Source organism: Halichoerus grypus, chromosome 8 (genome assembly GCF_964656455.1).
Source record: "Halichoerus grypus chromosome 8, mHalGry1.hap1.1, whole genome shotgun sequence".
Classification (NCBI taxonomy): domain Eukaryota; kingdom Metazoa; phylum Chordata; class Mammalia; order Carnivora; family Phocidae; genus Halichoerus; species Halichoerus grypus.
In genome coordinates this window covers 79149461-79173692 of record NC_135719.1, presented here as the reverse complement: position 1 = coordinate 79173692, position 24232 = coordinate 79149461, and the positions used below count along the sequence as shown (strand labels likewise).

General features: G+C 45.3%; 1 protein-coding gene across 1 annotated transcript; it reads right to left on the bottom strand.

The window, feature by feature from the left end:
* Positions 1 to 9483: 9483 nt before the first annotated feature.
* Positions 9484 to 23094, bottom strand: RNASE10 (ribonuclease A family member 10 (inactive)). The gene is made up of 2 exons (XM_036118007.2): positions 21737 to 23094; positions 9484 to 10152 (listed from the first exon to the last, which is right to left on the bottom strand). The coding sequence occupies exon 2, from the start codon at positions 10145 to 10147 to the stop codon at positions 9500 to 9502; it is 648 nt and encodes a 215-aa protein (XP_035973900.1). The 5' UTR covers positions 10148 to 10152; positions 21737 to 23094; the 3' UTR covers positions 9484 to 9499.
* Between the last annotated feature and the right edge of the window lie 1138 nt (positions 23095 to 24232).

Genomic DNA, 24232 nt, shown 5'->3' with positions numbered 1-24232 from the left:
CTTCCCAAAAGCCTTCCTGATCAAACTATAAGAAATTGAGGTAAGGGACGCCTTTTCCTCTCTTCTTATAGATGCACAATTCCCTGACCAAAACCCGTACTCTGTTAACGGACTCCAGATATGCCTTCCTGGTTTTAACTGGGAAAAAGGTGGCTCATTTTCTTTTGCTCTGAGACATGGCCACAGTACAAGTTGGAGGATGAGACATGGCCACCTGAGGGAACTGTCAATTATAATACTATTTTACAATTAGACTTGTCTAGCAGACGTGAGGGAAAATAGGGAGAAGTACCTTATGCACAATGTTTCTGGGCCTTAAGAGAAAAGCAAGGCCTGTGCCGGCGTGTGAGATTGACCCCAGCCTCGGGGCTGCTCTGCCCCACGGCCCGCCACGGAGAGGAACAAAGGACTACCACACCCACACCCACACGCACACCCAAAGTAGACAGGCAGATGGAGTTCGCAGAGAATCCTTCACCCCTAGTTTCTCCTTCCCCGGGGCCTCAACCTGCTTGTCCAGGTCTTAGACTGGTTCCCCCTACCTGTCTGCCCTACCCTGAACCCCCTACTGGTGCTTGGGGGGGGCTCTAGCCCTTGCAAAAACATGCAGTCCCTGGAGGGGGGCCAAGGGGAGGGGCCACTATGGCCCCTGTACCCTTTTCATTGCAAGACCCGAGACAAATAAAGGGGGGCCTTGGAAAATTTTCTGATGACCTAGATAAATGTATAAAAGCCTTCCAAAATCTCACTTATGTGTTTGGATTAACCTGGAAGGATGTAATGCTCCTGTTAAATCAAGCCCTCTTTCTCTGCCTTCTGGCAACACTCTGCCTCTTCTGTCTCCCCGTCCTTCTCCTGCTTCTGCACCACCTTGGGTGCGGCCTGCATGCACTGCTCACTCCAGATACCGCCCCCCCCCCAGTGTCTCAGGTAAAAATGGGGACAATGGGGAACAAACTGACTGACTTCTAAAGGAGGATCCAGGTGGAGTATAATTTGGTATTTAAACTAATTTAAGTTCGATCGATATGTCTTTAAAGTTATCAGCATTAAATATAAAACTTGTATTCTATCTAGGTTTGCTGAAGGTCAAATAAGCTCACGTTATCGCTGTTGCAATTTGTTAGCAAAAAGATGATCTTGTCTGTCTCAAAGTTTTCATGGGTAACTGTTAAGATAGTTTTCAAAGTCTCTGGTAACCCTAAAACTTTCAAGTTTTGCTTGGATGATAAATGGGATTGAATTCATTGGACATCTAGGTCTTTTCCAAATAGGATAAGGTGCTAAAGCACTGATTATTGGACGTAGGTTTGTGCTTTTGACTTCTTATTACAAAGAAACTAAGGGTATTTGGGTCTGTTGGTAAACATAATGCTAAGTTATTAACTGCCACCCAAACTCAGGAAGAAAACCCAACAGTTTTCCTAGAGAGGTTGAGATAGGCTCTCATTAAATATATAGCTGTCTCCCCTGGTTCTCCCGAGGCCGAGATCATTCTCAAAGACATACTTGTGACCCAGTTGGCCCCAGATATTCGAAAAAAGCTGCAAAAGTTGTCTGTTGGCCCTGAGGGGACCCTAAAAGTGTTCTTACAAGCCACCAACTGGGCCTTTTACAGCTGGGACCAAGAGGGGAGTAGGAAACGGAAAGAGAGGCTAAATAGGACGTCTGAGGCCTTGGTGGCGGCCTTGCCTGCCGTTGCCAGCTTGGCTCCCCAAGCCTCTGGCACCAGATGCCACTTCTGTGGCTGCCCAGGGCACCGGAAGCGAGAATGCCCTCAATGGAGAAAATCAAAGCTCCGCAACCCCTGTGCTACGTGTGGAGGAAGGCACTGGAAAACTGAACGCCCTCGGGGACCTCAACCTGCGAGGGCTCAGACAACTAGCCCCCCCCCACCACACAGGGACCAGCACTCCAGACAGGGACGGCTGGGGCCCCGGGCTCTTCACAGTGACTACCCGGAACAGCTTGCCGGTGGGAACCCAGAGCCTCGGGTAATTCTGGAGATAGAAGGAAAGCCAGTCAGTGTCTTTCCTGAGACTGAAGCCACCTTTTCTGTTCTACTCTCCACCCTGGGCCAACTGTCCAACCGCAGTGCTGCTGTCAATGGTCTCACTGGACGAGAACCAAATTTTTCTCATCCGCTGGGATGCACTTGGAGAGATCTAATTTTCTCTCACTCCTTCTTTTTTTTTTAAAGATTTTTTTTTTTTTTAATTTGACAGAGAGAGACACAGCGAAAGAGGGAACACAAGCAGGGGGAGTGGGAGAGAGAAGCAGGCCTCCCGCGGAGCAGGGAGCCCGATGCGGGGCTCCATCCCAGGACCCTGGGATCATGACCTGAGCCGAAGGCAGACGCTTAACGACTGAGCCACCCAGGTGCCCCAGTCTCTCACTCCTTCTTAATAATGCCTGGCAGCTCCACACCTCCTTTAGGTAGAGATATTGTGCCCAGTCTGGGAACTCTCATATTGATAGCCCCGGGACAGACTAGTAATTACCTCCCCTTAAGAGGGGCTGATGTTAATCCCCAAGTCTGGACAATGCAGGGAGAAGTGGGTTGGGCCTTAACCGCAGTGTCTGTCCACATACGCCCTCAAGACCCCACAACTTCCCCTTGTTGGAAAGAGTACCCTCGAAAACCAAAAGCAAGGGAGGGCCTAATAAAAATCATAAGTAATCTAAAGCAGCAAGGGCTCTTAAAAGAATGCAACAGCCCATGTAACACCCCAGTTTGGGGGGGTACAAAAAACTAATGGAGAATGAAGATTGATTCAGGACCTCCCCACTACTAATGAGGCTGTGGTCCTGCTTCATCCCATGGTTCCTAACCCTTACACCCTCCTTGCTCAAATCCCCACTGATGCCAGCTGGCTCACGGTCTTAGACTTAAAGGATGCCTTCTTTTGTATTCTACTGCACCCAGACCCTCAGTTCCTGTTTGTGTCTGAAGACCCTACTAACCCAGCTGCTCAATTGACATGGACAGTTTTGCCCCAGGGGTTCCGAGATAGTCGTCATTTGGACAAGCCCTATCTCCGGATCTCACAGACTTCTCCATGGGGAACTGTGTCCTATTACAATATGTGGATGATCTCCTATTATGTGCCCTCTCTGAGCAAAGCATTCAAACCGGCACCCAAAAACTTCTCAACTTCCTTGGTACAAGAGGATATAAAGTTTCTCATCCCAAGGCACAGTTATGCGAGACATCTGTCAAGTATCTGGGCTTGGTCCTCTCAGAGGTGACAAAGAGACTGGGAAAAGATAGGGTTTAGCCTGTTGCCTCCTACCCTATCCCTAAAACCCTAAAACAATTAAGAGGTTTGGAGCCATAACGGGGTACTATCGCTTGTGGATACCAGGGGATGGAGAAATAGCATGTCCTCTTTATCAATTAATCAAGGGCATCCAGACAGCCTGTACTCATCTATTAATGTGGAACTCAGAATCAGAAAAAGCTCGTCCCGGAGTCAGTTCCAGACGCTTGGGATCAAGAGAACAGTGGCTGCCTCCGCCCTAAGTCATGCCGGCCAGCCGTAGGCCACCAAGTCAAGTTTTTTTGCTTAAATATCCCACTGGCTGTTAAGTTGGTCCTGGGGCCTGGGTTAGGACGTCCAAGGCCATTCCCTTTCTTTCTGTCACATACAAGTTGTAAGCCCTCCCGGTAAGAAGACTTACAGCTGGGACACTGAGCAAGGCCCCGAGACCTTACTGTATACACCCCCATAATATTCAAGGCCTCCTACCAACTGATGGCAGTCTGGCTCACAGCCAGCCACCTCCTATGGAACCAGGCACTTATTGCTGGAGGGTCCAGTCCTGCAAATAAAAACTTGCTCCCCTTTAAATCCTGCACCTTCCTCTGGGAAGTATGCTGCTTCTAAAACAACAACACAGGTCAGGTGGCCTCTCATCTCTCAGGTATTCCTCAGACAATCTGGTGGCCCAAATAGAGGAGCTCTCCTCTTGGTGGGCATCCCACTGGAGCACAGCTGTTACCATGGCCATGGCCATTAATGGCCCCGCTATTAGTCATCTTCCTCCCACTCCTTTTCAGACCTTGTATTCTAAATGCCCTTGTCTGATTTGTCTCTTCTCACTTAAGAGTCCATCAGGCTACAGATGGTCCTGCCTGTGCACCACAGATGGAGACAGCCCCTGCCGACTTCTACCGGGGACCCTTAGACAGACTTCCGGGGATGAAACCCTGACTGCGTTCTTCAACAGAGACCCTGACCAGCAGGAAGCACTTATATGGGTCGTCTCCCCCTTTCCCTAATGGGTAGTTTGGGTCACTTCTTCAGAGGGGGGAATGTTAGGAGTTAGTTGGACAGTTAGGTGGTCAGGGCCAGGGTCTCCAACAAGAAAACATGGAGTCAGGACAGCTAAAATAAAACAGCACTGACATCCTGTTGTGCAGCCTAGAGAGGATCCCACTGACATTCTGCTTGCAGCCTTTGCAGAAATGAATTCTGCAAAATGTCCTAAAATAAGACAGTTAACCACAAAAGCATTTGTCAATGATGAGGGAACAGAAGGCAAGCTAAGGACAAAGCAGAAGCTGACACCCCACAACCCGCCTCCCCCCCTCCATGGGATATATGTGACATTCCTCAGGCACTCCTGGCTGCCCTAAATTAATGGTTAACTTGTAGAGACCACAATCCTACAAGACCTAAGTCTCCGTCAGTTTACTTACAAAAGCCTTAGCAATAGCTTCAGGAAGGGAATGTAAATACAATTAAATGTCTTTACAACCTGCAGCCCATCGACGGTACTTGAAGTGGGCAGAGTGTAATGTTCCTCCAGGAAGTTCCCAACTATCTTAATGTTAATGCCTTACTAGAGGGGTAAACAACCTTAACATGACAATGGCAAGGCCTCCGGTATCCTGTGAGTCTTTCTTTAGCATATGAAAGTTCTTTCAGAAATCTTCCTTTTCCTTACGTCCCCGCAACCCCATAGTATAAATCAGCCACCACCTCACACCCCTGGGGCCGCAGCTCTTTCTGCCCACGGGTCCTGTCCCCGTGCTTTCATAAACCACCATTTTGCACCAAAGATGTCTCAAGAATTCTTTCTTAGTCGTCGAATCTGGACTCCACCCCACTGAACCTCACCTATATTCCAAAACCCCATCATCAATATCACAGGCAAGGGGCAATTAAGACCTAAGCCCCCAGATCAGCAAATAAGGACCATCAGCACGTGGACATTAACCTAGTAGGTAGGCAGAGACGTGCCCAAAGCTCTGATTGCTGAAGATAGTTCCGCAAAAGAGCTCATAAAAACCCCTAAACTTAGAATCTCTGGGTGCAACCCTCTAGGGCCCCCCTTCCTCTCTGGGAGCTTTGTACTATGGCTCAATAACCTTTGCTTTGCTGCCCACCACTCTGTCTGGTCTGCCCCTTTATTCTTCGAAGTGGCGTGACCAAGAACTGTGGGCACTAAAGGCAGAAAATCCTGCAACACTTCCAGGACGGTGTCAAATCCTTTTACGGGTGGTTTCCTCTTTGGGGGGGGGCAGGGGAGGGAGCCTTGGCCCTGCCTGCCTTTCTTCCGACAACTTCATTACCAGTACATATGTGCTTACCACCAAAGCAAAGAATCCAGAATCCAGGCCCGAAACTCTAGTTAGAGTCGAAGGTCACCCTTTGGGGTCCAGGAGAGCAAACTGAATGGTGCCAGAAATCAGGAAGCAGCAAATGGGTGAAAGGGCAGGAACACTCCATTTGAATGACAGATCAACCGTTTCTAAATTGGGTGATGTTGGTCAAGATAAACTTGGTGTCTCCGAGCCTGTTACTTCTCCTCTGTAAAATGGAGCCAATCTACTCTACTGTCACCTCTTTACAGGAATTATGCAAAACCGAGTACGTGACAGCATCTAGCAGAGCGCCTGCGTACAATGATGGTTTCCCCCCTGCTTCCCCGGAAGAGCACGTGAGCCCTCTGAAATGTGACTCAGGCTGCACAGTATTTGGCAGGAGCCAGAAAACTTGCTCCTCTTGAATAATTCTATGTTTTATACAATTTTTATAACTTCTGAGAAGGTTCTAGATAATCAACAAGCAGGTAAACTTTGATCGATAAATGTGCCAATGGGGACGCCGGGGTGGCTCAGTCGGTTGAGCATCTGCTTTTGGCTCAGGTCATGATCCCAGGGTCCTGGGATCAAGTCCCTCATCGGGCTCCTTGCTCATCGAGGAGCCTGCTTCTCCGTCTGCCTGCCGCTCCCCCGTGCTTGTGCTCACTCGCTTTCTCGTTCTGACAAATAAATAAATAAAATCTTTAAAAAAAATAAATGTGCCAATGAAGAATATAGAAGAAACTTGTATTTGCTTCTACAAAGATGCTTATGACTTCATTGGGCCATTATTGTATACTCAAATTAATTAAGGGCTGATTAAATTGTGTATGTAAGTCCACAATCCTTTACCTAAAACTCTTGGGGCCAATGCATTTTGGAAACTTAGAACTTTTCAGATTTCCAAAAGCAATAATGCGTAAGTGTATGTGTACGTACGTGTGTGCTATTACTCAAACACCCCTAGAGGAGTCTCTCTGAGGCAATGTTCATAAACAAACACTGATATTTCCTCAGTGAAATGTGTAATGAAATGAAGCATAAAGATAATAAATAGGCTTGCGTCATTAATTCAGTCAGATTTTGCATCTAAAGGAGTTTTGGAGCCACTTTAAAGAAACCCTTTCAGTTTTCAGAGCTTTGGAGATTTAGGAACAGTAGGTAAGGGACTGAGGACCTGTTACATGGGCCAATGCGTATGATTCAAAGTGTAAGGATGGAGCTACATTGGAGCTGAAGGAGTTGGTGACAGTTTTGTGAATGAGCCAGCATTTGAGTTAATGAGTTAATTTTCTGTCCCTGGTGGGTGGGGTGTGTCTTGTCACCTTGTTCTGTGGGTCACAGAAGCTGCGCTTTCCTGCTTGAACCACTGGGAGCCCCAAGAGAATTTTGTGAGCTGCTTTCCTAAGATGGTCTCCACAGTAAAAAGCCTGACCCCCTAGAGTGTCCCAAGTGGAGACTAGAGGAGGAGGGGAGGACAGTGTGGGAACGCTGAAGGGGAGAAGCGGGCCATCTGAAAATGAGAGAGTACAGGCTTTCATTCCTAGCTAATCCCATCTCTTAATATTTCGAGCCAGACAATGTGGATCCTTTGGCTTTTGGTTAAGATGAAGTCCGACTTGCAACCCTTCCACATTCCATCCATAATCCTAAATGCCTTTGGTTTACCCTCTGGACAGATTCCCAACATGGCTGATTTTCTCTGACATCCACTCTTCTTTCCTCTCCTCCCACCTCATTTCTCATTTTCTCCCTGGCCTGAGATAATCTTTTGTCTGTTTCCCCTGAAAGGGATTCTGCGTCAGGAAGAGTAGGAATCTGCCCGGCCTTGGCCTTGGCCTTGCCTACACTTCCTGACCTTCTCCCCACCCCCTCCCACCTCTAAAGGTCAGGGCAGCCTGCAGGTGCAGATACACTTCCTGCCCAGCAACGCTGCTCCTAAAAGGTTATTATTGCCAGAAGAGGAGAGTGAGAGGTCGAAAGGGAAATGTGGAACCAGGGGAGTCTGAGATGATAGTAGAGACAACACATTTAGTGGTTGCCTGCGTGGGAGAACAAGAAGGATAAAAGAAATTGGGGAGGGGCGCCTGGGTGGCTCAGTCGTTCCGCGTCTGCCTTCGGCTCAGGTCATGAATCCAGGGTCCTGGGATCGAGCCCCGCATCGGGCTCCCTGCTCTGCAGGAAGCCTGCTTCTCCCTCTCCCACTCCCCCTGCTGGTGTTCCCTCTCTCGCTGTGTCTCTCTCTGTCAAATAAATAAATAAAATCTTTAAAAAAAAAAAAAAGAAATTGGGGAATAAATGAAGAAAGAAAAGGAAGGTTAAAGCCAGATCAGAGTAAGCCAAATCTTTTTTTTTTTTCCTTCTTCTCTCCAGTCTCCCATTTATGTATGTCCCTGACTCTGGAGTGTGTTACTGTCTAGTAGAATGAAGCAGAGGAGCCCCCTAGGGTGAGGGAATCTCAAAATTAAGTCACCCAGCAATTTTCTCAGATTCCCTTCTGTGCCCATGCACGTCTAACTACACTTTTTCTTGATAGAAATTAATTCAGAGGAGATAGGCTGAGGGCAGCCACTTACATCCTCTATTTATTCCACCCCATAGTATTCCTGCTCCACAAATAGATCCAATCCCTTCTCTACTGAAATTATTCTTTCACCAACGTTGTTCTGCAGAGCAAAAAGGGGAAGAGGTGATGACTGAAAATAAGACTCCTTTGATCCCATCCATTCTGCATCATTGAACACCTAACGTGAGCACTAGTCTGCTTTCTGGACATAATTTGGAAAAAAGGCTCCCTTTCTCCGCCCTCCCTCCAACTCCCTATGCCAAACTTTTTAGACTATAGAACCAACATCTTCTTACCTGGCATAGTATAAATCATCAGTGTTGGCTGAATAAATTTCTTTTTTTTTTTAAAGATTTATTTATTTATTTGAGAGAGAGTGTGCTTGCAAGCAGGGGTGGGGGCAGAGGGAGAGAAAATACTTCCTCCTGAGGGCAGAGCTGGGGGGCGATGCTTGATCCCACTACCCTGAGATCACAACACAAGCTGAAATCTAGAGTCTGACACTTAAGTGGCTGAATGAATTTCTAAAGGGATTCAGAGAAAGAAGAGGGAGAGCCCAAAAAGAAGAGGAAAAGGAAAACAGAGAAGGGGGGAGGTGTCAGCTGGGGGGGGGATGCAAAAGAAAAAAACAAAGAGATGGAAAAAGAAGCAAAACAAAGAGGCAGGTAGCACAAGTTGGGAGGAGAGAGAAAAGGGTTGAGAAGGGTCAAACAAAAGAGTGCTGTCCTTGCCGCATCACCTGTTCTAGCTTAGTCTGCACCCCCACGGCACCTTCCCAGCAGACTCCTCAGAATAGTCCACTCTTTGAGGGACTCAAGGAAAGAAACCTGATCCACGTGGTTCAGCAGGTGCAGTCAGAGCTAGAGTCACTCATTTGCATCTGCAGCACAGAGGGGCCATGTGGAAAGCCCCAGAGGCTCCTGTGATGGCCCTAGAGGCTCATGAACAGCAGCAAAGAACATGGGTCTAGGATGCATTAACCTCTTACAGTCCATACCCAAAGGCAAAGAGACCAGGGAACAGGCTGATGACCAAAGTCACCACAGAGACTAGGGCAGTTCTTCACCTATCTCTCTCCAGGGCAGGAGAGACGGAGGACCTAGAGACACTACAGATCATTACCTTATTCTGCCACCTCAAACCCCAGGAACAAAATGCAAGTTGGATGAAACCTAGGGCAAAGAAGAATTGTGTTCGCAGGGGAGAATGATCCAGAGTAGGCCAGCCTCTCTTCCCAGAACCTTTTTATGCCGAACACCCAGGACGAGGAAAACGGTATGAGAAAGAAGTAGGAAGGAAGGGAAAGAGGAGAAGGATGAAGAGGAAGAAGAAGATAAGTCGTTTCATTGTCCAGACATTATCTGGACCTTCATGTCATTACAAGATATAATAATATACTTTTCAAAAATGAAAGTGAGGTAATTGCAGTGAGGAGTGACCTGGCCTGGTTTGGACAGCCTGCAGAGTGTCAAATCGAAAGGCCGGGAGCTTCTGTGGCATTTGCCCCCCTTGAGTTCACAGGCAACCACAGGACTGTTACAGACAGCTTTGACCGTATCCAGATCCTCATGGATGAATGTGTACTGGTTTATGCACGTGCGATTGTGCTCCTTCAGCTTGTGTACCATTAGGCTGTTGCATTCCCTGGCCATCAGGTCAGACCTAAGGTAGTCTTTCTGGCTCTGAAGGAGAGGCTCAGCTCCGAGCATCTTGCTTCCCTGAACTTCGTCTTCCCCGAGGACGGTGTCTTCGGCCCAGCCCGGTTGCACCACTCCTTTGTTGCTAAGCAGCAAGGTTTCTGTAGTTCGGCTGCCCTCTCCTTTTGTGGCCTTGGTCTTGTCCTCTGAGTCACTGGACCACAGCTCACTCAGGGACTGATCGCTCTCCTCCAGGACTGCTGCAGCCATCTGAAGCCCCAGCCCCAGGCCCAGCCCCAGGCCCAGTAGGAGCAGCAACATCATGAAGAAGATCTGAACCAGAGTCAGCTTCATTTTTCCTGGAGGGCCGAAGGGAAACAGAAGGACTGACTTTGAGATGAAACTTGGCTCCAGGAGGGACCCTAGACTCCCTAAATACTGACACCATAGTCTTTGGGGTCTCCTCTCCCTTCTCCGCATTACCCCCTCCCCTCAAGGCAGAGATTCTTTCTTGTTCTTTCCCCATTTCTCTGGTCCCTCCCCACAACATTCCTGTTGCTGTACAATAACGTAAGAATCTTGCACAACAGGAAGATGAACAGGAAGACGACCAGGAGAAGCAGTTCTGAAATTGGTTCGCATATGGGGAATCAGTAGGGAAAGTTGACATCAAATGGCTCCTACACAGAAATTAGTTCCAAATAACCTAAGAGAATGGTTGAAAAGCCAATCAAGTACGGTGGCATACTGTCCTTGAGAGAAATTCTTATAGAAAGCCTTATTCTCGGTAAAGGACTAGAATTGCCATAGGACACAGTCTCTCTATTTTTATCCCAAATTAATTTTTGCTCATTCAAGTGTCTATTACAGTCCTCGCTACCCATCCTTCCCCTCAAAAGATAAAAAGGAATAGAAAAAGCACTATGGTCCATTCTTACTCCTAAGCTGAGGCTACGCGGTAGGGACGGGTGGCACTTTGGGGGGGGAGGCGATGCCCAATTTCACATCTCAGGCCCCTGTTAAAACTACATCGTGTCATGCCAGAACCCTTCTACTACTAAAGATCTCTTAGCACTTGGGTATTTCCTGCTGATTAGTCTTGTACTCTCAGGGAAGAAATGGCATAAGAATGAAACCAAAAAAAAAAAAAAAAAAAGCCCCCAGAAGTGACCTGCTGGGGTTCCCCTGCTAATAAAGATCCCAACCAGTGCTGAGCGGAAGAACACGTGTCTTTGTCCTGTGAGGCCAGTTTCATCCCCCTATCAAAGAGAGAACTTCCCTATCAGAAAAAAAAAATTGCTGTAAAGAACATTGAGACAGGGACGCCTGGGTGGCTCAGTGCTAAGCGTCTGCCTTCGGCTCAGGTCATGATCCCAGGGTCCTGGGATCGAGCCCCACATCGGGCTCCCTGCTCGGCAGGAGGCCTGCTTCTCCCTCTCCCACTCCCCCTGCTTGTGTTCCCTCTCTCGCTTTGTCTCTCTGTCAAATAAATAAATAAAATCTTAAAACAAAACAAACAAAACAAAACAAAACATTGAGACAATTGGTAAAATTAGGATAGTCTGTGGAGTAGATAGGATTATATCAATGTTTGATATACTGAATTTGAAAATTATGCTATGATTATTTAAAAGAATATCTTCATTCTTAAAAAAATGAACCCTGAAATACTAAGGAACAAAGGGGCATGCTGTAGGCAACCTACCCTCAAATGGTTCAAAATATAGATTATATGTATGTGTATACATGTGTTTACAGAGAAAGAAAATGATTTTTTTTAATGTGGGGGGAAAATTTTTTTAAATTATGTATCTGGATAGAGGGTTATTCAGGAGTTCTTTGTATTATTGTAACTTTTCTTTAAAGTTTAAAATATTTCAATATTTAAAAAATTTTTCTAAAGAGAAAGAACTTCCCATATTGTTCCCCGGGGCACTCAACACTACTGGGACTTACCTCCACACCTAAGTAGCTTCAGAGACTTTTGTGTTCTCTTGTTCCCCAAGTTCTTCCCTCCCAGGGTTTCCTTCTTTCTAAAAAGTGCCCTGGATGCTGGTCTGTAGAAAAATGGCTAGCTCCTGCTGGTCCATGTGCTTTTAAATCCAGACTTAATTCCTAAGCCCACCCTCCTTCCATTCCTCCCACCAGCACTGAATAAACGCTCACTCAATTCTCTCTGCTCCCACACACACTTTGAAGTAAGGCTATTTGGACATTGAGACAGACCCAGACATCCAAGGCAGGAAATGACCCCAGCCTGGGAAACTGCAGAGTTTCGTTTTGCCAGTTGTCTCACTCCTGGGTTACACCCACTATCCTGAGCTTTATCGCAGCCTGATCTTGCCAGGAAGCTCAAATCAAATCATTGTTTAATATTCTCCACATGTACATCCTTTAACCCTTCCCTGTCGTTTCTAGCACATCAAGATCTTTGGCCTTTATTTGGTTATTTTATAACCATTTAATAACCATATTCCAACATGGTTATTTTGCTTTTTACATTTTAGACTTGGATCATGACTTAATTTGAACATTGGAATATTTGAGACAATCATAAATTTGCACATACCTTAACCTATGAAGCCTAGCCCTGCCCTCCACTCCCTTCTCCCTCTTTCCAACCCAACCAATAACCACATTCCCATCAGAACATCCAGATTTTGCAAACCTGATAATTTAGCCCTAGATAAGACCATATCCAAAGCAGCAGCATCACTATGGGTCCCTGTAGTCTGGGTGAGCAAATCCAGGAGGGTAACAATGTTGATTCTATTCACTTCCTTAGCTAAAAGTGACAGCATGAGAGATTTTTTAAAGCACTCTGGAGTTTATTAAGGCACTACAAAACCTCTTTCTGGATATAAACAAGGCTCTTCAGGAGGATGCTTTGCTTTGTCATTCAGGCAGGAGTTTTCAAATGGGGTCTGGGAGCTGCCTCTGTGATTGGCAGGGTCCACCTGGCTGACCTTTCGCAGTGCTGATGTTGATAATTTACAGCAATAATAATAACAACTAACCAATATTGAGCATTTACTTTACACTAGGCATTTATTACATTTCACTGTCTATTTGCCTGTGCTATCCCTCTTTGGTGTCCATTCTGCCCATTCGTTCTGGTGAGGTCTATTGGCAACATGAAGAGGGCATAAAGAATACTACTCTGCTAAGCAGCCCCACCCCTCATGCTCACTCTCTCTCCCACTCTCTGTCTCTCTCTCTCTCAAATAAATAAATAAAATCTTTATAAAAAATGGGGTGGCTCAGATGGTTGCATGTCTGCCTTCAGCTCAGGTCATGATCCCGGAGTCCCTGCTCACTGGGACCCTGCTTCTCCCTCTCACTCTGCCCCTCCCACCCCCACTGGTGCGTGCGCTCTCACTCTCTCTCTCAAATAAATAAAATCTTTAAAAAATAAATAAAAACTAAATAAAATCAAATATGGACTTAAAAATATGGACTTCCACCTGTAGTCAGGATGGAGGAACAGTGATTGGGTTTTGCCTAAAACTCCTGGAAAAATGAACAAATTATATGAAACAATAGATTTTCAACACATTGGACAAAGGCAATGAAGTCCAGCGATCACTGAGAGAGGGGAAACAAGTGGGATGAGCCTACTTCCCCAGCTTACTCCCTGGGGACAGTTTCTAGGCCAGGTGGCACAGAGACGGGGATGCAGGCAGAGTCTTTCAGTCTCCCTGAGATGAGGAGATGGAACTGAGAGTCCAAGGAGGACCAGGCAACTAGAGTTCATGGGGCAGAATACCAGGGAGGACAGGACTGCAGAGAAAGAAGTCCAGGGACCTGCAGTGGGAAGACACAGCTACACATCTATCAGAATAGCTATAATGAAAAAAAAAATAGTGATAATACAAAACACTGGCAAGGATGCAGAAAAACCGGATCTCTCATACATTGCTGATGGGAATATAAATGGTACTATTACCCTGGGAAACAGTTTGGCAGATTTTTTAAATACTAACTACATACTTATCATACAACTCAGCAATCACACTCCTGGGTATTCATCCCAGAGAAATGAAAACATATGTCCACACAAAAACTTGTACACGAATGTTAACAGCAGTATTATTAGCCCAAACTAGAAACAGCCCAAATATCCTCCACTGGCTGAGGGGCTAAATGAACTGCAGTACATGCACACCATGGAATCCTACTCAACAATAAAGAGGGATGGACTACTGTTACTCATAACAACCTGGATGGGTCTCAAAGGCATTATGCTGAGTGAAAGAAATAATAATATCAAATGGTCATGTACCATATGACTCCATTTAGATGACACCCATACAATATGGAGAATAGTGTTTGTCAGAGGTTTGAATGGTGGGGATAAGGACACAGATGTGACTCTAAGGAGGTACCACAAGAGAGATCCTTTTGTAGGTTTTTTTAAAGTAATCTCCATGCCTAACATGGGGGGTCAAACTCATGACCTGAGATCAAGAGTCGCATGTTCTACGGACTGAGGCAGCCAGGTGTCCCCACAAGGGTAATCTTTGTGGTGATGAAATAGTTCTCTACCTTGATTGCAGTGGAGATTGCACGAATCCACACATAAAATAAAAAGACACAGAACTACACACACACATACATTATGCTAATGTCAATTTTACACATCATGCTAATGCATAAGATGTAAACGCTAGAGGAAACAGGTGAAGGGTACATTAGATCTCTGTGTTTTATTTCGGCAACTTCCTATGAACCAACAATTTTTGCAAAATAAAAACTTATTTTAAGTGTTAAGGCTCATTATAGACGTCTTACCTAACAGTATGGAGAAACACATGCATGCACACACAAGTCCCTCATCTAGACGGTGATTGACACTTGATATATACCCCGCGGTCTTCTGCCACCCCACTCAGCCCTGTGTGGATGTTAAATTCAACATGTCTATTAAAATTACAAGTTGAGATGTCAGCTGGTAGTTAAATATAGTGAATATAGGAGCTTGTACAACTGAGAGTCCAAGGAGGACCAGGCAACTAGAGTTCATGGGGCAGAATACCAGGGAGGACAGGACTGCAGAGAAAGAAGTCCAGGGACCTGCAGTGGGAAGACACAGCTACACATCTATCAGAATAGCTATAATGAAAAAAAAAATAGTGATAATACAAAACACTGGCAAGACGAGTCTGAGCTGGTGACACAAACTTGGGAAACATCAGTATATGACCCGGTATCTCAAGTATGAGACTGAAGGAGCATAGAGAAGATTGGTTTTCTACTTTGTTTTGTTTGTTTTTAAGAAAAGACAACATCGGCTTGTTTATTGATAATAAAGATGAAGCAGAGAAGAAAACCAATAATGCAAGAGTGAAAGGCGAGAACTGTTGGAGCAACGATGGTTGAGTGCTCGGACTCCGAAGACGAACTGCCTGGGTGTAGGTGTGAACACGTGTAATTACATCTGTGAATCACACTTCAGGGTAGTGAAAGGGACATACAGGTATTTGCTATGAAAGCCTGGATGTGGTGACATGGTTGAGAAGCATGGGTTCTGCAAGAATTAGTAACGGTCAGTGGTGTTTGTCCGCTGCGCACGCGGGAGCCCTTCCCTCACTCTGCGGTGGTAGCTGCTTCTGCCCAGTGACAGAGGACTGGAGGGGTGTAAACCCAGCTCAGCCTCGGGCTGGATGCTCTCCAAGCTATGAGGAGTTTCTTAGGATGAGAGACATGAAAACAGAAGAAGGGAAAGGGAACAACGTTCCACTAATAAGGAATTCAACTCTGCTGTGCATCCCAAAGAAGCCATTGGCTTTTGCCCCCAGGGTTTTCATCATGCATATGCCCACCAGATGCACCAAGGTTCCGGGTGGGGGCAGTGGGGTCGGGAGGCATTTTTCAGAGATGGACATGTTATTTGAGATGACCCCATGTGGAAAGGCTGACCTCTGTTAGGACTGCAGAGTGCTCAGTGGTGTGCAGAGCCTAGCGTCCGTTTAGCCGGACCCACCAAACGCAAAGGGACCGCGCTATGGAGGAGACGCCGCAAGCATCTTGCTAGTGAACGCTTCCTTGTGATATCATGCATTGACACTTTCCGTACAGAAACCGTTCTGAGGTTATGCTCTGCTCGAGGGTGGCCAGCCATGGGGGTGCGTAGAGACTGAAACCTAACCATGGTCTGCGCAACCAAGTGCGCAAACTGGCACAGAGCTGACTTCACCCAGAGGAGGTGCCTTTCCTTCCAATTCATACAATGGTGGTATTTAGGCTTTCTGGGGACCTAAATAGATGGCTTTGCGTTTTAGTTCACTTTCACCTAAATGACCTTATATGACCCTTACAACTTCCCCAACAAGTAAAAGGAGCTAAAATTAGTTCTCTTGTTTTACAGTAACCCTGAAGCCTTAAGATGTTAAGTGACTTGCCTCAGGCAGCAGAATGGGAGCGGGAGGCTGATCTGTGGGCTCCCACTGATCATTCCTTCTTTTATCCCATCTGTCTTGCCCCTGATGGTGTGTTCCAGTTGAGGTCATTTTCTCTTGGATCTAGAGAACAACTGGTTACCACTGATGCCAGAAACAATCTTACAAATATCTATCTCATATAAGATGGATATTTTCAGTTCTTTTTTTTTTTTTTTTAAAGATTTTATTTATTTATTTGACAGAGAGAGACACAGCGAGAGAGGGAACACAAGCAGGGGGAGGGGGAGAGGGAGAAGCAGGCTTCCTGCGGAGCAGGGAGCCCGATGCGGGGCTCGATCCCAGGACCCCGGGACCATGACCCGAGCCGAAGGCAGACGCTCAACGACTGAGCCACCCAGGCGCCCCGGATATTTTCAGTTCTTATTAAGAATTCCGACAATTCACATTTATAAAATGAACTCACATAAACCTGGTCACAACCCATAGAACTCAACCCTTCTAACCTCTGCCAGATCTTTTTTTTTTTTTTTTTAGATTTTATTTGTCAGAGAGAGAGAGAGGAGAGAGAGGGAGAGAGTGAGCACAAGCAGGGGGACCAGTAGGCAGACTTCCTGCTGAGCACAGAACCCAACGTGGGACTCGATCACAGGACCCCGGGATCATGACCCAAGCCGAAGGCAGATGCTTAACCTACTGAGCCACCCAGGCATCCCCAGATCCTTCATTCTTATACTCTTTTTGTACCCTCTAATTGCGGCAGTCCCCCTGGTTGGGGCTTGTCTTGTGTAGGCCCTGTCTAGCCCTGGTTCCATTTGGTAGATGACCCTCTGGGGGAGTTACAGCACTACATCTTGTTCTTTCTAATTGAGTGATTTTGGCACCTTCTGTAATGTTGGAGGAGTTTTGCTAATTAACATATGATCAATAAAACAGACCACAACCACCCCACTCTGGTGCATCAGGAACTTCCAGAACCAACAGAGTCTACAGAATGAACTCCCCCAAATCACATCTAAATCCTACTCCTCTGCTAGGAAAGATGCCAGCTCACCAACATTCTGGGTTGCATTCTCTTTTTCTTTCTTTCTTGTTTTTTTTTTTAAAGGTTCTATTTATTTGACAGAGAGAGAGCACAAGCGGGAGGATCAGCAGGGAGAGGGAGAAGCAGGCTCCCCGCGGAGCAAGGGAAGCCCGAAGCGGGACTTGATCCCAGGACCCTGGGAGCATGACCTAAGATGAAGGCAGTCGCCCAACCAACTAAGCCACCCAGGTACCCTGGGTTGCATTTTCTATAAAAATTATGGTCATCCATTTTTATCCATCAGCACAAGTAACATGCACTGACTTCTTTGAAATAAACTTAGTTACCTTTTTTTAAAAAAAGATTTTATTCATTTATTTCAGAGAGAGAGAGAGACCAAGCATGAGCAGGGGGAGGGGCAGAGGGAGAAGCAGACAAACGCAGACGCTTAACCGACTGAGCCACCCAGGTGCCCCAGACTTAATTATCTTTAAAGACATACTGTGTAAAAATTTTTTTGAAATGGCTTTATTACTGGTTTACATACCAAAGAAACAACCAAATTTCCTTGTGAGTTGCATTATTCTTATTAAGAATCTTCATACTTTTTCATATCTGAAAATTATCAGATATAAACTAGCCACAGGCATTATAAGGCTCTGTCACCTATGGGTAGTTTTTGTTTACTGCTGGCCTGAAGGCTCCACTATAAACTACCGACTAGAATTTGTGTCTTGAGTAAAGGACTGTGTCAAAGCCTCGAAAAAGGACTGCACCAGATACTTCAAGCTATTGACACTTTAAAGCATAGATTCTTAAGGACAGGTTTTTGAGTTAACATCACTTAGACAACTTTCATACCAAACCAGTGGACTGAGCCAAGATTTCCAGAACTCTTCTTAGTCAATAAGCAGACAGCTTCATGGGACTGCTCATTCAAGATCCTTCAGAACAAGAATTAGTTGTATGGGACTGAAGGAACTGATAAGGGAAATTTGCAGTTATATGTTTGGAATATTGTTTTAATGCTGTACTTCAATGCTAATGTTGTTTTAATGTTCTATTCTGAATATCCAAATAAGGCTTTTTTCTTTCTTCTTAAACTCTCTGTAACCCATAACAAATTACTAGATTCTGCTTTTTTCTTTAAGATTTTATTTATTTATTTGAGAGAGAGCACAAGAGGGGTCAGAGGGAGAAGCAGACTCCCTACTGACCAGGAAGTCCATGTGGGACTTGATCCTGGGACTGGGACTCCAGGATCATGACCTGAGCCGAAGGCAGTCGCTCAACCAACTGAGGCACCCAGGCGCCCTAGATTCTGCTTTTTTAAACTGAAATAAACATTTTTTAAAAGGATTTTATTTATTTATTTGACAGAGAGAGAGAGACGGCAAGAGAGGGAACACAAGCAGGGGGAGTGGGAGAGGGAGAAGCAGACTCTCCACCGACCAGGGAGCCCGATGCAGGGCTTGATCCCAGGACCCTGGGATCATGATCTGAGCCGAAGGCAGATGCTTAATGACTGAGCCACCCAAGTGCCCCTGAAATAAACATTCTTAAATGATGTCTCACACACTATCACCAAGAATTCAGAAACTTACCAAGTTTCCTTACTTTTCATGGTAGTTATTTGCATAAGTTCAATAAGAATTTGTCCTCCTTTTTACCAGGATATAATGGAAAAATCGGTATGCAACGAAGGCCTTGCCCAGAAGTCATTTTTGAGAATGATGCTTGTTTAATCCAATATGATGAACTAATGTTTACAAAGTCCTCTCAGGAAAACTTGCACAGGACCTGTTTACAGGGTCCCAGTTTTGCAGTAGGTGAGGAAGTTCACTTCTTGGCAGGCCAGGAACTTTAGGAAATTGTGGGGACCTTGAGAAGAAAGCAATTCACCCAAATTTATAGGTACAATGGGAGAAACCTAGAGGAAAGAGTTTCTTGGGCTTGGTTTTTCTAAACCCAATGTAGTGAATAATAGAGGCTTTTAAAAGTCCAATCTGAGATTCCTGAAGGAAATTTCTGGAAAGAAGTAAATTTTGTGGCCTTGTCAATAATATATGGCTCTAGATTTACAAACCAGTTTAAGAAGGCCTATGTGGTCAAATGAACACTCTTGCTGCAAGTGTATAAATAATCAGGCCAAACCAACAGTATTGCCTCTTACTTTTTTTCTCACCAAACTGAGAGTTTCTTATCCTCTCTCTCTTATCCTCAGTGCCTAGCACAGTGTCTGGCATAAAGAAGATGGGCACCATTACTTACTGGAAGAATAAAAATCAGGTTATGAAATTGTATTTGTGCCTGATTCCACCCTCAAGGCAGTGATGGGGGGCTGGGGAGGCAGGGTGAGGGGTTGAGCTCACCAGGCTTGGTCTCCTCTGCTCAATTCCCAGCTTCAACTCGGGGGAGGGGGAGAATCCATTAAAAATAAATTAGCTTCAAAAATACTCTAGGAATAAATGAACACATAAATAAAGATAATAAGATAGGGAGGAGAGATGAAACAAGATGGGCAAAATGTTGATTATCGTTGAGTTGCGTGTGCTGGACACTTGGGGGTTACTTATACTCTTCTCTCCACTTCGGTGCACACTTGAAGTTTTCCATAATAAAAAGTTTTTTAAAATCGCCTTGAGGGGCATCTGGGTGGCTCAGTTGTTAGGCGTCTGCCTTCGGCTCAGGTCACGATCCCATGGTCCTGGGATCGAGCCCTGCATCGGGCTCCCTGCTCTGCGGGAGGCCTGCTTCTCCCTCTCCCACTCCCCCTGCTTGTGTTCCCTCTCTCGCTGTGTCTCTCTCTGTCAAATAAATAAAATCTTAAAAAAAAAAAAATTAAAAAAAAAATAAATAAAATCGCCTTGAAGGGGAAGAAAATTACAAAAAGGAAGCCCAAGGGTTCTGTGAGAAATGGAAATGAGGGATGAATGAGGATGGGCAGTTTTTCGGTTTGGTTTTTGGATTTTTGCGTCCAGTAATTCAAACCATTCCCTGACCCACTTTTGCTTTCCTCTTCTGGCTGTTCACTTCCGGGAGATTTGCAAAACACCAGAGGTTTCGGGAAAGAGTGAGTATAGGGAGGGAGGTGCTCAAGTGGCACCGTTTCAGCGCTGAAAGCTGGCGATCCTCACCCCACACACTGGGCTTTGGCTGAGCCCTGTCAGCCGGATGCTGCCAAGAGTAGAATGGGAATGGAATGCTCTCGGGGCTGAGGAGGAGGCAGGAGAGGGGTGTATGCATGTGGGTGAAGTCAGTGCTGGAGACCAGAGGAGTGACACCAGGAAAGTGGGAAGCACTGTGCCCTCTATTTGTCATTCCTTGCCCTCACTGTGACACTGAAGGAAATCAGGATCCAACGTAGTCAGCCTGGCCCTGGGACAGAGGAACCTGAACCAAAAAATGGACATTTTTCTCTTACGTTCACTACAAATTCTCCTTCAGATCATCTTCAGGGCAACATGGCTGCACGTGGGGCCAGTGCTATGGGTCAACACAAGATAAAAGTCACCTCAGGACACATGACTCTTAAGGTTTGTTTCCATTACACCCCCCAAAAATTCTCTCCTACTAGCGGGTCATACTATGGAAGATTCGACTGTGTGAAATACATTTCTTTAACATTCATCTTCTTTCCCTGCCTTTTTTTTTTTTTTAATGAAATTACCCCCCAAAAGCTTGACACATTTAATTGGGCTTGTAGTCAGTATCAACCTAGTGTGATTCCCTATAACAAAATGCATTGTCCCTGGGAGTGACAAGAAATAGTAGCTAGCATTTATAAAGTGCTGATTATGTGCCAGGGAATTGTGTTAAGCGGCTCTGTTTACACGATCTCATCTAGCACTGTGAGGTAACTGATACTCTATCTCCATTTTATAAATGTGGAAACAAGGCTCTAGGAAACTTCAGTAAAATACCCAGGAGCGAAAGACCAGTAAAGGACAGGGGCAGTATTTGGCCTCTTTTAGAATGGCCACAAAATACTGAAAGAGTGAACTTTGCCAAGAAAGAACCAAACTTTCAAACAATTGTCATTATATGATATTTCAACTTGAGGTAGTCGTCAAACAAGTTTTAGCGGAACCGCATTTAATTCAATTGGCAAAAAGCCCCTGAAACCAGAAGAAGATATACCAGCTAAACTAGTGGCTTCTAACCTTTTAATCCCCAGGGACACTTTTTATTATTCTAGCCCTCTTGAGTCCCTATAAGCTACATTTATTAAGTTATCTTTATTTCTCTTGCTTAGACAGAGAAGAGATAACAAAGGCAACCAGAAAGGCCCGGTTGGCCACAAGGAAGGGCTTCCGGGGTTGGAAGGATTACCCCAGAGCCCCCTCGGGTCCTATACTCAACTCACTGGTCCACACATGATCTTTTTCTGTACATCTGCTGTTTTTCTGACTCGCAGAGTTGACTCATACCAACCACTCCCAAAATAAAACTATAAACAAGAGTTGCACTGAAAAATATGTACAGTGGGCAATAAATCACCAAGGACATAAGAGACCAAACCTCAAAGAGATGTTTGCTTGGTAGGCAGGGGTGGTGAGTAGTTCTGAGGTTCAGTCAGGCCAGCATGAGGATGAGGAAACATTTCTGATTCCGAATTAAGCACCGAGCCAGCATCTTATCCCTGAGTCATGGTGGCTGATAAGGAAGCAATTCCCAAAATTTAGACTTTCTCTTTCTGATCTCCAAGCACCCCCTGTCTCCTTCTTAAAGTATATTTGTAAGCAATATTACTCAACCATCCAAAAAAAGAAAAAAGAAATCTTACCACTTGCAACGACGTGGATGGAACTAGAGGGTATTTGCTAAGCAAAATCAGTCAGAGAAAGACAATTATATGATTTCACTCATGTGGAATTTAAGAAACAAAACAGAGGATCATAGGGGAAGGGAGGGAAAAATAAAATAAGACAAAATCAGAGAAGGAGGCAAACCATATGAGAGTCTTAACTACAGGGAACAAACTGAGGGTTGTGGGGGAGGGGTGGTGGGAGGGGGGATGGGGTAACTGGGCATTAAGGAGGGCACGTGATGTAATGAGCACTGGGTGTTATATAAGACGGATGATTCACTAAACTCTACCTCTGAAACTAATAATACATTATATGTTAATTAACTGAATTTAAATTAAAAAATATATTTGCATGCTTGTTAGTTTGTATCCTTTTATACTTTACCTGTTCCAAGAAAGGATTAAAGGCAGCCCACAAAACTATCTACAATGAATGATAACACAACTCAAATTTAGGTAAGAGGAAAGAGGCAGAATACAGTTTGATTGGTTGAACTTTAGTTGTGAGGATGCTAAAATCATTATACTTGCCTAAGCCTGAATTTTGGTCCCCAAAGCTGGAGTCTGTGGGTTCTTAGTGCCCCCCATTGATAGATTAGGAATTTGGGTAGAGTAGGAGTTTGATTTTACAAATGGTGGTTACTATTTTTTTTTTTAATGATGGTTACTATTTACCAAATGCTGATCTGACCTAACATAGTTAGTAGAATCTCTGATACTAATACAATATTATTTTAAAAGATTCACTTCCAGATAGTTAGGAAGATCATCTTATTTAATTTTCCTCTTTCTGAGCATTCTTTTTTTTTTCTTTTAAGATTTTATTTATTTATTTGACAGAGAGAGACACAGCGAGAGAGGGAACACAAGCAGGGGGAGTGGGAGAGGGAGAAACAGACTTCCCGCGGAGCAGGGAGCCTGATGCGGGGCTCGATCCCAGGACCCTGGGATCATAATCCGAGCTGAAGGCAGACGCTTAACAACTGAGCCACCCAGGCGCCCCAAACTTGTGGTTTTCATTAAGATTACTGAAATGTTAAAATTAGCTCACAGACCTCCATGTTTATAAACTTACATGTAGGAGGGGCGCCTGGGTGGCTCAGTTGGTTAAGCGACTGCCTTCGGCTCAGGTCATGATCCTGGAGTCCCGGGATCGAGTCCCGCATCGGGCTCCCTGCTCGGCAGGGAGTCTGCTTCTCCCTCTGACCCTCCCCCCTCTCATGTGCTCTCTCTCTCAAATAAATAAATAAAATCTTTAAAAAAAAAAAAAAACTTACATGTAGGAAAACAATTTTGAAAGGCAGCCAACAACAGTATTAAAAAAAAAGTCTAGGTCAAGCAAGGAAACACGAGGGCCCCTCAATCTGCAAATCAGATATATTTTCCTTACATAAAGAAAACATGGGAAAAGGACAAAGCTAAAATTTCAGAGTAAAGGGGCTTGCTTTTTCTTCATGAAATTGTCTCTGTTGCCCTGGCCAGGTCATGATGATGGCGGGTGGGGGGCAATCGGTGGTTCAAGGAGCAGAGGCTTTTTCCACGTGAAGCCCACAGACCCTGGTAAGGTCACCAGCAGACAAGCCAGTCCTATGGGCATGATGTTCTTAAATGGCAGATTACAATGCCAAGGACAGAAACCACTCACCAGAGAGAAACTCTGCCTTTTCTGTACTTTCTTGAGATTAGAGACCAAGTTCACTTGGGTTGGCAGACCTTGGTGCAGAATCTAGCACAGAACAAGTAGATAGTACGGTTTGGGGAGGTAGAGAGGAAGGGAGGGAAGGATCCCAAAGCAAAGCTCTAGCCCACAGCCTGGAAAATGAGCTCAGGGGAAAAGAAATGTCCTGGACTCCTCTGAGCAGTGTCCTTCTGGCAGGTTTCCAGATTTCCATGCTCTTAGAGAGTCTCTTTCTTTCCTCCCCAGCATCTAGTTGCTTTGGCTTAGCTGGCTAGGTAAGTGATTGAAGTTCTGCCTTGAAAGGTGAGAGATATAAGAAAGGGGAAAACATTCAGAATCTGTAGTAACACATATCGATAAGTAAGACATATGCAGACCTTCCTGAATTCATACTGATCTTCTCAGGTGAGATACTGTGTTATGTAGGAGAATGTCCTTATTCTTAGAAATGCATGCTGATGGGGGCACCTGGGTGACTCAGTCGGTTAAGCGTCAGACTGTTGGTTTTGGCTCAGGTCATGATCTCAGG

Coding starts and splice junctions, on each gene's coding strand:
- RNASE10 (XM_036118007.2), bottom strand. CDS start 10,147: ATGAAGCTGACTCTGGTTCAGATCTTCTTCATGATGTTGCTGCTCCTA.